Source organism: Rhincodon typus, chromosome 34, assembly GCF_021869965.1.
Source record: "Rhincodon typus isolate 14 chromosome 34, sRhiTyp1.1, whole genome shotgun sequence".
Classification (NCBI taxonomy): Eukaryota; Metazoa; Chordata; class Chondrichthyes; order Orectolobiformes; family Rhincodontidae; genus Rhincodon; species Rhincodon typus.
This window is the reverse complement of record NC_063365.1, coordinates 14,970,000-14,986,966: the sequence shown is the minus strand read 5'-3', so window position 1 is coordinate 14,986,966 and position 16,967 is coordinate 14,970,000. Positions and strand designations below refer to the sequence as shown.

At 40.3% G+C, this 16,967-nt stretch overlaps 1 protein-coding gene across 1 annotated transcript in view; it reads left to right on the top strand.

Moving 5' to 3' along the window:
- The window catches only part of LOC109914542 (disks large homolog 5-like), a 50,637-nt gene that overhangs the window by 2,522 nt on the left and 31,148 nt on the right, over positions 1–16,967 (top strand). The window contains exons 2-7 of the mRNA XM_048616190.1: positions 1,250–1,406; positions 5,043–5,120; positions 9,696–9,858; positions 11,296–11,435; positions 13,188–13,352; positions 15,833–16,016. Of these exons, the coding sequence (XP_048472147.1) occupies positions 1,250–1,406; positions 5,043–5,120; positions 9,696–9,858; positions 11,296–11,435; positions 13,188–13,352; positions 15,833–16,016 (887 nt within the window). The remainder of the gene's footprint in view (positions 1–1,249; positions 1,407–5,042; positions 5,121–9,695; positions 9,859–11,295; positions 11,436–13,187; positions 13,353–15,832; positions 16,017–16,967) is intronic.

Sequence of the window (16,967 nt, the reverse complement as noted above, 5' to 3'; positions counted from 1 at the left end):
ACAGGTGGCAGCAAGCTCTTGTCTCTGCAACTGTCTAGGGGTGGATTCTGGCTTAGAATCTCACAACTTAATTGCAGTCAATCAATTTTAATAGTTTAATTTGTATGTACTCCAGAAATAAGCGATTGGCTTTAGTTGGAAACTGCAAGTATATCGACTGTACAGAACTTTCATAGTTATTGTTATCAACTGTAGCAAGTTGAATTCAGTGATCTTGAAGATATTTTTCTCTCCATTTGCTTGTTCAGTCTTTATTTTTATTTCTTGTCTAAATCCAGCATGTGTTTACCATGATCAACAAGCCATTACAGTAACAAATGGCCTTCAGCCTTATCAGCTTAATCTATTAAAAATAATTAAATTTGCCCTTCTAGGCAAATAATGATGCAGATACTTGCCTGTATTCAAGCCTTTTGTGTGGATAATTTAACTTCTAATTTTTCCGCATCAGAAGTGCGATATGGAAGTGAAAATGGTTGGAAGGAGTGCAATGATTTTTCCAATACTTTGCAATCATTTTATTTTCTCATTTGTGCAGTATGACATTTACACTTTTGTGCATATCTAGTTGTGTTGCTATGCAAATTTTTGTCTTCTGAGCCATTACTCTACCTCCAATCTTGCCTCTTGCCTCACTAAAGTAAGGAGTTAACCATTTCCAAGGTGCTCATTGTACCATAAGTAGTAAGGCATCTGCGCAAAGAAAAATATCTGATCAGGGTACTACAGTACAGATCTTTGGACTGCTACAAACTTCATAAATCTGATATATGATTGAGTCTGTTGTGCTATGCTAGATGTTGATTCATTTGATTATGATTGCTTTTGCTAGATTCTAGCTTGCACTATGACACTATTTAAAAGAACATGCAAGGTGGAAGTTGCCGATATGCTTGTCAGTTACAGTGGTTAATAATTTAAGGTGGTTCTGCAGGTGATTTTTTTTGTAGAACACAAAGAGTTTAGAATTTAGTTTCCTTTTTGTATTTCACAAAAGAAACTTAAGTCATGCAAGAAAGTTGACATGAAAGAAGGTCTGACGCTTTTAGAATATTGGTAAGATTAGAACTGTTGAAGACGGTGAGTAAATATTCTGTCACAAATACTTGATTGACTTAGCATTTGCAATTTTCTTGATGCTAAATGGAATATTCTCTAAGGGAATTATTGCAGATAACATATAAGAAATTGTTTTTGCTCTGAAAAGAGGATTTCCGAATAACCTTCATGTTGATCTATTTACAATCAGGTTCTGAGCGTAGTAGCCCCAGTTTGATTACACCCCCACAGTCACCAATGAACCTGGAGACATCATCATTTGGCAGCAGTCAATCACAGAGTTCAATTTCTTCTCTAACAAAGATCTCCATCAGTCCTGTATCAACAGGAGAACACAGGAAAGACAGGTATGGATGTTGTAAACTTATTGCACGTTATATTTTGAACTGCATGACTTCTTGCTTACAATCAATAGTATTCACTGAAATACTCGGAGCATTGACAACCAAGGCTTGTGTGTGACATGAATGGATTTTTACTAAAGATTCTGGCCTTCCTTTTCAATGACAAACAATAAAATGGACAGGTTACTGTTAGTGTTATGTTTAGAAAATTCAATGTGAAGGGTAGTTCAGATAAAACAAAGACGATTCTGACAAACTCGTCCCATGAAAGGAGAATAATTGAGTTCACAACTAAATCTAACATCAACATTTGCAAGTTAAAAGCTAATCTAATTTGAATTAAGCTAATTGTATCTTTAAATTGAATTACCTACTGTCTAGACTGCCAACATCACACTAGAAGGATCAGTGCAGCCTCTGATGAAGTGCTGTTGTGTTTTCCCGCCTGTTATTTAAACTCTGGAGTCCATTGGAGTTGATTACTGTTTCCGGTTTTTCTTTGCAGTGGTATATATATAGGGTCTAATGCTACATATTTATTGATTGCCTTCTTGGTGGAGAACCGGGCCTCAAGAAATTCCCGTGCTTGTCTCTGTTTGGCCTGTCCTAGGATCCTGGTGTTGTCCCAATCAAACTGGTGATTCTCCTTATCTGTGTGAGTGGAAACTAATGAGTATTGGTTGTGTCTTTGTTGCTAGTTGGTGTTCATGTATTCTCATAGCCAGTTTCCTTCCTGTTTGTCTAATGTAATGTTTGTTGCGGTCCTTGCATGGAATCTTGTAAATTGCGTTGGTTCTGTCCATAGTGGGTAAGGGGTCTTTGATTCGAGTTAGCAGTTGGCGTAGGGTTAACGTAGGTTTGTGTGCCACTCTGATGCCCAATGGTCGTAGGAGTCTTGTGGTCAGTTTGGATATGTTCTTGATGTACAGTAACGTTATGAGTCTGTCAGGGCGTACTGTATCTTCCTGTTGCTGTTTGTGTGATAGGCATCGTCGGACCCAACTGTTTGGTTGAAGAAAAGACAGATCCTACAAGAAAAACTAGCCAAACTAACCCACCAAAACAACAACCAAAGATCAGTCACCTGGATAAGAAACCTTTCAGACAGGAAACTAACACACTGAGAAAGCTGTCTAATACGTGGACTCAACTAGAACCGCAGAGATGCTAACAGGACAGAGTTCCTAGCCACACTAGAATGTACGCTGAAGACCAATGGCATCATTGAGGAAACACAACAAGCCAAAGACAGATAGTAGTCCTGACACTGACCAGAAGGAATGAACTTAACACTCTCAACCCATCAGTAAAGAACGCCCTAGAAGGACTGAAAAAAGACAAAAACACCATGAGCCTACCAGGAGACAAAGGGTGCATTACAGTAATACTAAACAAATGGGACTACCTGACTAAAGCACGGAAACTACTAACAGACACGAATACATACCAGCCAGTGCAAATAGACCCAACACCGCAACTAGGTAATAAAATAATCACACACTAAAGAGACTGAAACATACTGAACAAATCAACAAAGCAGACTACCTAAAAATGAAACCTGAAGGGACAAACACCCCCCAGTACTATGGCCTCCCAAAAGTACACAAACCGGAATTACCCCTCAGACCCAGAGTCTCCCTCGCAGGCACACCAACACACAGGTTTGCCAAGGAATTACAACAAAGACTAAAGCACCTTGTCAGCAAGTCACCCCACTCTATCCACTCAGCCCAGGAGTTCCTCAAACCCCTCAAAGATATAAAAAAGACGAGGACGAGACTATGGTTTCCTTTGATGTTAGTGCCCTATTCACATCAATTGACTTACCACTGGCAAGAGAAACACTAGCAACGCTACGAAAAGAACGAGACCTAAGTGACACCATCTCCACAGACAACTTGCTGAAATTACTGGACCTATGCCTCACGACCCACATTACCTTTAATGGCTAAATCTATGAACAAATCAACGGGACACCCATGGGGTTAGCTATCTCTGGACTAATAGCAGAAGTGATGATACAGAGACTTGAAAGCATGACCCTTCCACAGGCCCTATCTAAACTATAGATCCGATACATGGACGACACTTCTGTCATCATCAAATAGACTAAACTAGAAGAGACACACCAACTAAGAAACAACACTTTCACTGGCATCAGATTCACCAGGGAAGAAGAAAAGAACGAACAGCTCTCTTTCCTAGACATCATGGTAAAACGCAGGGCCAACGGGGAATTTCTGACCATGCTACATAGAAAGACCATACACACAGATCAAGTCCTGAATTTCAACAGTAACCGCCCCAACACCCACAAACAGAGTTGCGTGAAACACTATTTAAACGAGCAACAACACACTGCAGCAACCCGGAACTACGCCAAAACGAAGAAGAACACTTCTACCAAGTATTTAAGGACAGCAAATACCCGAACAGCTAGACCTGACAATGCCTATCATGCAAAAAACAACAGGAAGATACAGTACGCCCTGACAGACTCGTCACAGTACCGTATGGACAGAACCAACGTGATATACAAGGTTCCATGCAAGGACTGTGACAGACAGGTAGGAAACTGGCCACAAGAATACATGAACACCAACTAGCAATAAAACTACACGACCGATGCTCACTCATCTCCATTCACATGGATAAGGAGAACCACCAGTTGATTGGGACAACATCAGGATCCTAGGACAGGTCAAACAGAGACAAGCATGGGAATTTCTTGAGGCCTGGATCTCCACCAAGAAGGCCATCAATTAACATGTAGAATTAGATCCTATATATACACCACTGTGAAGAAAAACTGGAAACGAGGTAATCAACTCCAACGGACCCCAGAGTTTAAATATCAGGCGGGAAAACACGACAGCACTTCATCGGAGGCTGATGATGTTACCCAGCAGGGTAATGAAACGTCTGCAAACTAATGAACTGGCTCGGCGAGCAAACCAACCACAACATCCACAACCTGAGTTACAAATCTACTCACAAGCCTTAAATTGACACTCATTTTTTGAATTGCAAAAAAGCAAATCCAATTATGTTAGTGTTAGGCTTGTTGCTTAATATGGGAATAATTTAATATGGACTCTCTGAATAGCAGTACCCTATCAGCATTGCTAAATTACAAGAATGTTGTGTTTGATCCTTAAACATTAAGGAAACATTTGAGAAATTGCTACAGTGAACATTGTAATGGTTATATTATGTCTAACATTTCAGAATGTTCTGATTTGCTTTCCAATACTAGTGTTTTAATGAATCCAGCTAATAACAGGAATTATATTAACAAAGGCTGTGAAATTTGTTATTTTAAGGTGTTTAAGTGCTTTCATTTTGTTAATGCTGCAACAATTCTATAAATGGAATTACAGATGATATGTTTTCTAAACTGCATCTCCCTTGACATTTATGCTTACTATTTGGAAAAGATAAAATTATGGGCCCCAAAGCTATAGTTGCACTCTTATAAATTGATCAAGTTATTGAATGTATTTATAACTCAGAGAACTTGATGTTTACCACTGCTTCTTATATTTCAATATTTCTCTCTCAGCTTTCTGAAGCATAACATTTTTAGGCTTTTTGAATTCATTTCTACAACTGTTTTTCTTTCATTCTGACCCTTTTTAGATACCTATTCCGTAATAGGTCCTTTCTGAGAATTCCTCTCACTCCTAGGCCTCGATTCTCATCACTACGGAGTCTGAGGTTGGCCTGTTACAAATTAACTTGCTTTCTGCTTTCCTGTTTGCAATTCTCAAGATATGCTTATTCATGTGTCATTTCGCATTTCTCAGTTACCGCTAATCTGGAAGCTCTTGCATGGCAACTTTATCCCATGCAAGGTTAGTGTTTGCTTGAGACACTTTTGTCTGCCTGACAGCAGCTAATTCTGAAAAATGAACAAAAATTACTTTGTTAAATTATGCTAGATGGCAGAAGGATACTCTGAACAAAAGCATAAGAATTTTCACTCTGTGACTTGTAGGTAGTCCTGAGGTTAGACCTGATTATATAGTGGGTAATAGTGGTGAAGTAGAACAATTTCAAGTGCCAAATGCATGAGTATCTAACAATATTCTTTCATGGGTCATTACCAATACTATGTTTACTCAAACATTTAACATTAGCTATGATTATAGCAATTAAACAAAATTTACTTTTCATTGAAAATACTCAGCAGGTCCAATCGTGCTAATGTGATGAAGAAACAGAGTTATCACTTTGGATCAATGACCTTTTGTTAGTGCATACCATTTTAAAAGTTTTAGCTTATTGATGTCAATATATGCTAGTAATTTTTATTGTAAGAGGCATATTTTAAAAATATCTGATTGAATTACTTAGATTTGCATATCAAATGCCCTTCAGGAGAGGAAGGCTGCCATCCTTACCTGGTCTGGCCTACATGTGACTCCAGACCTACAGTGATTTGGTTGACTTTCAACTGCGCTCAGAAATGGCCTAGCTAACCATTCAATTTTGTCAAACATTATGAAGTCTCAATAAAAAAAATGAAACCAAACGGGCCACCCAGTATTGACCTAAGCTTCGGAAGAGACAATGGCAGAAACAGCCCTGTCGACCCAATGAAGTCCTTACTAACATCTGGAACTAGTGCCAAAATTGGGAGAGAAGTCTTGCAGACTAGTTAAGCACAGCCTGATGTAGATATACTCAAGGAATCATACCTGACAGAAAATATCACAGACACCATTATCACCATCCCCTGGATATGCCCTGTTCCATCGGCAGGACAAGCTCAGCAGAGGTGACAGCACAGCGATATACGTTTTGGAGGGAAGTACCTTCAGAATCCACAACATTGGCTCTGGGTGTCATGAAGTCTCATGGCTTCAGATTAAGTGTGATTGCCATTTACCATCCCCCCCTGTGCTGATGATTCGGTATTCCTTCACATTGATCAATACTTGGAGGAAGCACTAGGGGTGGCAAAGGCACAAAATGTACTCTGTGTGGGGAATTTCAATGTCCACCACCAAGACTGGTTCGGCAGCAGCACTACTGATCGAGCTGGTTGTGTCCTAAACGGCACAGCTATGAGATTGGGTCTGCGGCAGGTGGTGAGGGAAACTACAAGAGGGAAAAACATACTTAACCTCCTGCTTACCAGTCTGCCAACTGATGTTGCATCATTTGCAGATGATAGTATCGGTAAGAATGACCACTGCACAGTCCTTGTGGAGACAAAATCCTGCCTTCACACTGCCTCCATCGTGTTGTCTAGCATTATCACCGTGCTAAATGGAACAGATTCAAACAGGTCTAGCAACTCAAGCCTGGGCATGCACGAAGTGCTGTGGGCCATCAATAGCAGCAGAATTGTATTCCAGCACAATCTACAGCCTCATGGCATACCCTGAACTCAATGATTACCATCAAGCCAAGGGATCAATACTGGGTCAGTGGAGAATACAGGAAGGAATGCCAGGAGCAGCATTAGGTATACCTAAAAATAAAATGTCAACCTGGTGAAGCTACCAAACAGGACTACTTGTATGTCAAACACCATAAACAGCAAGTGGTAGACAGAGCTAAGCAGATCATATCTAAGCTCTGCAATGCTACCACACTGTCATGAATGGTGGTGGACAGATTAAACAGTTCACTGGAGGAGGCAGCTTCACAAATATTCCCATCCTCCATGATGGGATAGTCCAACATTTCAGTGCAAAAATAAAGCTGAAGCATTCATAACAATCTTGAGCCAGAAGTGCTAAGTAGATGATCCATGCAGATCTCTTCCAATGGTCCCCAGCATTACAGATATGTCTTCAGCCAATTCAATTCACTCCACATAATATCAAGAAACAGTTGGAGGCACTGGATACTGCAGAAGCTATGGGCCCTGACAACATTCCGATAATAGTACTAGAGACTTATGCTCTGGAACTTGCCGCTCCCATGGCCAAGCTGATCCAGTACAGTTCCAATACTGGCATTTGTCCGACAATGTGAAAAATGGCCTAGGACATATGTCCTATACGCAAAATGCAGGACAAATCCAACCTGTCCAATTACCACATCATCAGTAAACTGATGGAAGGTATGATCAACAGTACTGTCAATAACTTGCTCAGTTTGGGCTGCTCAGTTCCTAACCTCATTACAGCTTCGGTTCAAACATGGACAAAAGGGCTGAATTCCAGAGGTTAGGTGAGAGTGACACGACTTGACGTCAAGGAGCCCATAACAAAATTGGAATCAATGGGTATCATGAGGCTAACTCTCCACTGGTTGGAATCATACCTGGCACATAGGAAAATGGTTGTGGTTGTTGTTCAGTCATCTCAGCTCCAGGACATCTTGCAGGAGTTCCTCAGGGTAGTGTCCTAGGCTCAACCATCATCTGCAGCTTCATCAAAGACAAGCCCCCACCCCAGTCATAAGGTCAGAAGTGGGAATGTTCATCAATGTTCAATGCCATTCGTGACTCCTCAGATTCTGAAACAGACCATGTTCAAATACAACAAGATCTGGACAACATCCAGACTTGAACTGAGAAGTAGCATGTAACATTCGCGCCACACAAATGCCAGGCAATGACCATCTCCAGTATGAGATAACCTGATCACTGATGTTGACATTCAACGGTGTTACCAACACTGAAGCCCCCATTATCAATATCCCTGAGGTTACCATTGACCAGAAGCAACTGGACTTGCCACATAAACACAGTGGCTACATAAGCAGGTCAGAGGCTAGGAATACTGTGGTGAATAACTCACCTCCTAACTCCCCACCGCCTGTCTACCATCTACAAGGCGCAAGTCAGGAGTGTGATGAAATACTCCCCACTTGCCTGGATGGGTGCAGTTCCAACGGCTGTCAAGAAATTTGACACTATCCAGGGCAACAGCAGCCTGCTTGATTGGCACCACATCTACAAGCACTCACTCCCTCCACTACTGATGTTCAGTAGCAGCAGTGTGTACTGTCTACAAAATGTGCTGCAGAAGTTCACCAAAGATCCTTAGACAGCACCTTCCAAACCCTAAGTTGCTTTAACCTTGAAAGACAAGGGCAGCAGATCCATGGAAACACCATCACCTGCAAGTTCTCCTCCAAGCCACTTACCATCCTGACTTGGAAATATATTGTATTTCTTCATGGTCTCTGGGTCAAAATCCTGCAATTTCCCTCCCTAAGGCCATTGTGGGTCAACCTTCAGCATGTGGTCGGCAGCAGTTTAAGAAGGCAGCTCACCACTACTTTCTCAAGGACGGGCAATAAATGCTGGCCAGCCAGCGATGTCCGCATCCCATAAGTGAATTTTTAAAAAATAATGTGCGTAGGATTTCAGCTTCACTAAGCTGATCACACAGTTTATGGGAACCCTCAAGTCTCTTCAAATTGTTCAGGATTTTACTACTGAATACAGGATGACATTGTATGCATCAACTACCAGTTGATCTCATTCTGTTTCATATTTTGATTCATTTTGGTGTGTGATGTAGATATAGCCTAATACAGCAACTTTAATTTGCAAATAAGGTACTTAAAACAAAATTAGTTCTGCAGGAAACTGATAGAAGACAAACTATCTAGTACATATTTGCCTGTTGGCTGCTGTCAGGATAATACCAATACCCCAGTAACATTTGTTGCTCTTGTGGCTTCCTTCAGACATGAATATCACTGTGCTGTGCAGTACATATTCTCTTCACTTTATCTTGTGTTGAAACTATAAGAAAGATAACTAAGTACAGAATATTTTGAGAGAATATATGAAGCTTCCTTTTTGAAGTTTTCTTTTGTACATGCTTATTAAAATTAAGGAAAATTGTATTGGAAAAGGAGTGGGAGAAGAAATTTGTTTGAGTTGCACCATTAAGCAAAGTTGGTTGGATTCACTGGAGCAGCCGAGTCACGACCTTCATGACATTCTCTCGTGATATCAATAAAGAATGCAGCCCACTTGCCTGCCTGCCCACTCGCCCCTGGGGATTTGACATTGTTGCATAGTGCCTCATTGCCCAAGCAAATTCCCCCGCATACTGTTGTCTTGGGTCAAATTTTGTTACTAAGAAAGAGGCCTTCCCCTGTGTTACCATTTCTGTGTTCTGTTTGTAATGCAGTCGGGTCTGTCCAGTACCAATTAAAATCCTGTTTTGAGTACGAATTCAATTTGTCATCGTGGCCCTCCTAGTTTAAAAATATAACTGAAATACAAGTGGTCTGTTATCTTATTTGACTTCCTATAAAGCCTTGGATTTCAGTGAGTATAATGCTGAATGGAGTTGAAATAATTTTATTTTAAAGGCCTTTTCTACAAGAACCCCGTCACGTGACTGTGCAGAAAGGAACTGAACCGCTTGGAATTTCAATTGTGAGTGGAGAAAATGGAGGGATATTCGTTTCCAAAGTAATTGGTGGAAGCATCGCTCATCAGGCTGGACTTGAATATGGTGATCAGTTGCTTGAGGTAAATGCGATTAAGTAGCTAAAACGTGGCTACTAATAATGAGGAAAATCTGATGCAAATGAAGTTTTTGTTTTGCACAACTGTAAATGTGTGAGGAAAGGCTTTCCTGTAATCACAGAATACTTCAACATTCGACTATGATTCAGTTCAGTCAGTATACATTGTATTATCAAAGCATTGGTAATCTTCTGTAATTGTAATTAATGTTTTGATTGGGTTTGTCTGCGCTGCTTCATGGAATTGGAGCAGATCTTTCCATTTGCCTAAGTAAGGTGACAGGTGGGTCCTCCTGGCGTCGGTTATCTCTCATGTTGTAATTTTTCAGTTGTTCCTTGCCAGTGGGGTGTCTTGGAAGAAGGCCCAAAATATGTGGATTCTTTCTAATTCCAATTAAAAGCTTCGCAACAGCTGTTTGAATTGGAATATTTCTACAAGGGCTTTATCATTGTTTTTACCGGGTTCTACTTCGCTATTGCATGTGATTCCTAGGGGCATGACCTGACATTTTCCTTTTCCCACAGCAGTCCCATTCCCTGACCACCCACATTCATTCAAAACTTAAAAATAAAACTGATTTTTACTGATGGTTTGCCAAAGAATATGGTATAGTGCTCTTCATAAACAGGCCTAAAATTTTGAGATCAAGTTGATATACAGTGTAATATTTTCCTGTTTTTCCAAAGTCTTTAGGCTTCCCCAAGTTATCAAAGCCATCACTAGAGAATGGAGTACAAATCGGTTTCCCAAAGCTACATCTGCCAAGAATATCAGTTGGCATTATCAGTGCTTTGAGTCATCTAGGCATATTACACTTCTGATTTTTCTTCTTCCAATCACTAACACAGCAGGAACCAACAGCTTAGTGGTCAGGGGTTTGAGGCGATTGCCATTGCAGGGTAGGTTGATACACCAAATGCGCTGCATTATTGCGTTTCTATTAATTTAATGCCATATTGGTTCAGTGGTAATGCTCTTACTACTGAGAGTTCAAACCGCACTTCAAGGTCCGACACTTCGAGTTTCAGTGAGCAGCTGCGTTATTTTAAAAGCTATCTTTAAGTTAAAATCATGTCTTGCCTGTTAAGATGAATGGAATGATCCCAGATACTATGCAGAGAGGCTTTCCACATGGCCAATATTCATCCATCAAATAATACTACCATAATAGATACTAGGATCATTTATCTCATTAATACTTCATGATATTGTGTGCAAATGTACTGCTGTGAACTCATCCTTCATAGAAATAGTAGTTCATTGCTCTGGAGTGCTTTGTGATGTATTGCAAACTTGAAAGATGCAGCAAAACTGCATGTTCTTTTTCTTGCACTGTCTTTCTGTCTCCCTTCCTATCATAGTCTTTTGTTCTTGGTTTTCAGAAAGCATTCTTTGTTACATACATAGCAGTGCTGACAATGTTTTACCATCTTTTGACAGTATAATGGCATTAATCTGAGGAACGCCACTGAGCAACAGGCTCGGTTAATTATTGGACAGACAGAGCCATGTGAGACTATCACCATCTTGGCACAATATAACCCACATATGTATCAACTGGGTAACCACTCACGTTCCAGGTGAGATTTCAGTTGTGAAAATTAGAGGTTAGACTTGTACACTTTTTTTTTTGAGCAATGTTATAGGTTCTCCCAGTGACTATGAGACACAGGAGCAGTAGTCAGCCCATTCAGTCTGCTCTGCCATTCAGTGAGATCATGGCCAATCAAATAATCTCAACTCTACTTTCCAGCCTTATCCCCATAATCATTGATTCCAATACTGATTAAAAATATGTCTTATCTCAGCTTTGACTATACTTAATGACCTTTATGTTTGCACTAGATATGAACATTTTAAGTGTTTTTTTTGAATACGTATTTCCATCTTAGATAAACTTGAGATATTAACGGGCCAATGAAGCATGAGATTTGCTTTTTAAATGGATCACCCAGTTTCGAGTGAAGTTAGGCCAGTGTATAAATTAGCAATAACGCATAACTTTCATCAGTCTGCACATCTCTGTTTCCATACAGTATTCAAATGTAAAAATTCTTTTGAAATTTGCTGAAATGAGAAATTGAATCAGGGTGTTGATTATATCAGAATTTGTGAAAATACTGCTTCCGGATTAATAATGCTTCTGGTCACTTGGACATTTTCCTTACTTTCTTTCCAAGTTGATACTGCACTTTTTTTTTTTAGCTTTTTGCTGGTTCAGTGGATTTTAGGGAGAGTGAAATTTGGAGTGTAGAGTGGAATGGTGTCACTGGACTTTGCACTTCATTTAAGCCAAGTCATTAATTAGTAGCTACTAATATATTAGAAGTATGAGTTTGCCAACTATTGCTAGCTTATTATGTTGCTGTTCTGGTTCCACTTTTGTTTCTCATTTATATAAACGATTTGGATGAGAATTTAGGAGATGTGGGATGATGCTAAAATTGATGGTATACTGGACAGTGAAGAAGGTTATCAAAGGTTACAAAGAGACTTGATCAATTGGGTCAATGGGCTGAGGAGTGGCAGTGGAGTATTGCATTGGTATTGCAATTTTGGCAAAACAAACAAGGGCAGGGCTTATACAATTAATAGTAGGGCTGTGGATAGTGTTGTAGAACAGAGAAACCTAGCGGTTCGGGTACATAATTATTTGAAATCTGCATCACGTGTAGACAGGGTGATTAAAAAGGCACTTAGCACACTTGCCTTCATTGCTCAGACCATTGAGTGTAGGAGTTGGGATGTCATGTTGAGGTTGTACAGGCATTGGTGAGGCCTCTTTTGCAATACTTTGTACAGTTCTGGTCACCCTGCCATAGGAAGGATATAAAACGGAGAGGTTTCAGAAAAGATTTACCAGGATGTTGCTGGGAATGGAAGGTTTGAGTTATAAAGATAGGCTGGAACTTTTTTCACTGGAGTGTTGAAGGTTGAAGAGTGACTTTATCGAGGTTTATAAAATCATGAGAGGCACAAATAAGGTGAGTAGCAAAGGTCTTTTCCCTAGAGTGGGAATTTCAAAACTAGGGGGCATATTTTTAAGGTGAGAAGAGAAAGATTTAAAAGGGATCTGAGGAGCAACTTTTTTTTTACACAATGGTTTGTATATGGAATGAACTGCCAGAGGAAGTGGTGGATGCAGGTACAGTTACAATATTTAAAAGACATTTGGATAAGTACATGGATAGGAAAGCTTTGGAGGGAAATGGACCAGGCGCAAACAAGTGGGAATATGGTCAGCGTGGACTAGTTGGACCAAAGGGTCTGTTTCCAAGCTATATAACTCTGTAAACAATTAATGTTGATCCATGTGTGATTTGTGTTATCAGTTCCCGACTAGAGCCAATAAGCAACCATTCAACTCCCCAAGGCAGTGGAGCAACAACACCTGACAATCACTCCATAATTGACGCTGTGAGTGAACAGGATGAAGGGACAATAACCCCACCATCGAAGCAAACCACTCCAACTACTAGCCCACGTGACTCAATCAGGTCAGTTATAAATGGAGCTATTCTACAGCACTAAGGCTCAAGTTTCTTCATTATGAGACAGAATAAAACTGTCCTTTTCATTTCGTTTGGATAAGGCAGAACTTTTGACTATGGTCAATGTGGACTTGCTGTGAGATTCCACTCAGCTATTTCTGTTGACTGGTAAGTGAACTGCCCACAGTGTCTTCCAAAGAAAATTTGTGCTCCTTTGAAGGAATGATCACCTTTGGCATATTGCAAGCAAAAAAATCGAGTATGTATCAAAGACAGTGATAACACAGTGTGGAGGTGGAGGACCATAGCAGGCCAGGCAGCATCAGAGGAACAGGAAAGTTGATGTTTTGGAGTGGGACCCTTCTTCAGAAATGGGGGAGGGGGAAGGGAGCTCCAAAATAAATAGAGAGGAGGAGGGGTGGGGCTGGGGAAGGTAGGTGGGATGGTGATAGGTGAGTGCAGGTAGGCAGTGAGGTGGGAGGAGCAGATAGGTGGGAGAGAAGATGGATGGGTTGTGTCAGGTCAAGGAGGCGGGGACGAGAGGGAAGGTTGGTCAGGGGATGGGGCAGATTTTGAAACTGGTAAAGTCCACATTGAGACCATTAGGTTGTAGGTTCCCAAGGCGGAATATGAGGTGCTGCTCCTGAGTTTGCAGATAACGTCATTGTGACACTGAGCAGGCCCAGGATGTATTTGTCACCCCGGGAATGGGAGGGGGAGTTGAAATGGTTCGTGACCGGAAGGTGTTGTCGTTTGTCGTGAACAGAGCGCAGGTGCTCAACAAAGCAGCTTCCAAGCCTCAGTTTGGTCTCACCGATGTAGAGGAAGCCACATCGGGAACAGTGGATGCAATCGACCACATTTGACAGATGTGATGTTATGTATCAAGCAAGGCACCATTTGCTGTTCAGTTCTAAAGAAGATTAATATGGGACTTGAAACGTTAACTCTGTTTCTCTGTCCATAGATATTGCCAGACCTGCTGAGTATATACAGCATTTTCTGGGTTTTTTAAATCTGATTTCTAGCATTTGCAGTGGTTCACTTTTATGTAGGCACTATTGAACATTACAGGGACCTGGATAGAGTAGATGGGAAAGCTGTTCCCCTGTCAGTAGGATTGAGTTCCAGGAGATACCAAATTAAGATAATCAGCAAAAGAAACAAAGACAATACAAGGAGGAACATATTTACACAGTGACTGCTTAGGATCTGGAATGCAATACCTGAGAGTGTAGTGGGGAAATATTTGATGAAAGCCTTCAAAGATAATTAGGTAAGCATCTGGAGAAAGTAATTTGCAGGCAAGGGGGGAAAAAGTGATGAGTAGGATTAGGTGAGTTGCCTTTCAGAGAGCTGGCACAGATGCAACAGACCAAATAGCTTCCTTTTGTTCTTGTAACCATTCTATAATCTTGCAATCCAGAACAATTAATTTTCAAAATATTACAATGTGCCATATTTCCCATTTGGGATTTAGTGACCAATAATTTATGGACCTTTATATATTTGAATAGTGTTACATTTTATCATTTAATCCCAGTTTGGTTTTATAGTTTAGAATTTATGAAGGTTACGCTGCTTATCCTGTAGCACTTTTCTGGTGGTTAGAGGCATCTCGATTTACACTTGAACAATTCCAGTTTTTAATTGTGTTAAGATTGATGAAACTGTTCAAAAATGCAGGATATTTCTTCTGGTTATTAATGTTCTAGAAGGACATTTTTTAAATGGTGACTGGCTGTGATGCCTCTCTGATTGATCCTTGCTGTCTATGTTCACACCAAGGGTCCGACCATGAAACACATCATATTGGGGGCAGATGCATTAACAAATTTGATATTCCATGAAAGTTATGGAAAGGTGGTTTGTTTTCTTTTTGGTGAATAATTGATGCACACAGACCTAGGAGGTTCCAGTGTTAACCTTGGATCTGTGCTGAATTTGTTATCTCAGCTAGTAAATGGAAAGGAAGTGCACTTAGGCTTGGTGCGGTTGGACAAAGGAGGGTAAATTAACCAAAGTGACCCCTGTTTGCAGTACTGCGCTAGTCCTTGTTGGATTGTGTTTATTCATCAGTTCTGCCTCGAATGTGCACTGAACTGTCACACTACCTTTTCTATTGATATATGAAGAACTGATGACATGCTGTCTGTGAACAATATCAAGTGAACAACTGTTGTCTTAGTGTAGAAGAGATAGAGGTCTTGAAAGGAAAGAAGTAAAGAGTTCATCTAAGATCAACAGGTACTTTTTCTTGATGTTGCTGCTGGTTTTCAGGGCAACAATCCTTTCTTCCATCAAAAAAAAACTTATCAGCAAGAATTGGGAATCCATATAGTGGAAGATGGATAATGGACAAACCAATTTCAAAAGATCGTCGTGCCCTGATTAATACATTTCCTCATTGGTTAGTGTGCGTATCAGCAATCGTCTGAAAGTGAATATGTTCCTTATTTTTCTTCCTTGTATTTTTAATTCAACAGAAAGTCAATTGATTCAACCAACCAAATTGCTGAGCCAAGATTCCTTTTCCTCAAGAAAACCCAGATAGAATTCGGGATCCAAATTTGTGGTGGAAATCTATATGGCATATTTGTGGCAAAAGTGGACGATGACAGTCCAGCAAACGGCCCTGATGGGCTGGTTCCTGGGGATAAGTTATTAGAGGTAAGTGAAATAACTCCTCAAAGGCTGTTATCCCAGTCACCAAGTCACCCTTTATTTACACGTGGAGAGTCCTTGACATTGATTCAGCTCCCTCAGAGCCAGTTCTCAGACTGAACAGGTTGTCTGACACTTCTGTTCTTATCTGTCAGCCAGAGCTCCTGGCTGACCAGATTATCAGCCCCAATTAGGGAACGCATATTCTACGAGGTCCACCGGGCTGACCTCCTTACAATCACTACAGTAAGAAAGTAGACAGATTGCAGAATCACTTGGTACAAGTGATTCATTTGAATGTCGTTTGATTTTCAGAATTTGACTAATGCCCATGATTCTCCAAACATTAAAAATTGCATTTAAATTTCAAGCATAAATCACACAAGCAGTTTAAAATAAAATCAGAACATCACAGACTACTTCCCTGGGGAATGGAAAAGAGACAATTCAAGCAAGAGTGTTGTTATCTTCAAGCACGCATGTCCCATTTATCACAAGCATCGAGACTATGAATGGTTTGTAGCCTAGTTGACTGTACCCAGTAAAAATGGGACTTTCTGGACTTTGTGGGTTATTTATAGAGTCACTCTCTATGGACCTATTGAGAGAGCTTTGCATACAAACTTTCACCATAACCATTTAAACTAATTCAGTAGCTTGATGACAGTTGTCCTTTGCCTTTTCACACTCTGGGTTCCAGTTGCAAATGACCATGTTTAAACGTACCTTTATGGTCCTTCTACTCATTAGATGTGATTACCATTTCTTGTCATTTTCTCATTTGGAAAATAAGCTAATTTAACCTCTGAGCAAAACTCCCTAAAATTGACGTTCGTTTACTGAACTGATGCTGCTTAGATGTAATTTGTTTTCAGTTGTGCTTCAGTATTCTTACTGGGGGTGTCCTGCTGCCCCTTAGTAGTTGAATATTAATTACACAACAGTGGGATTTTATTG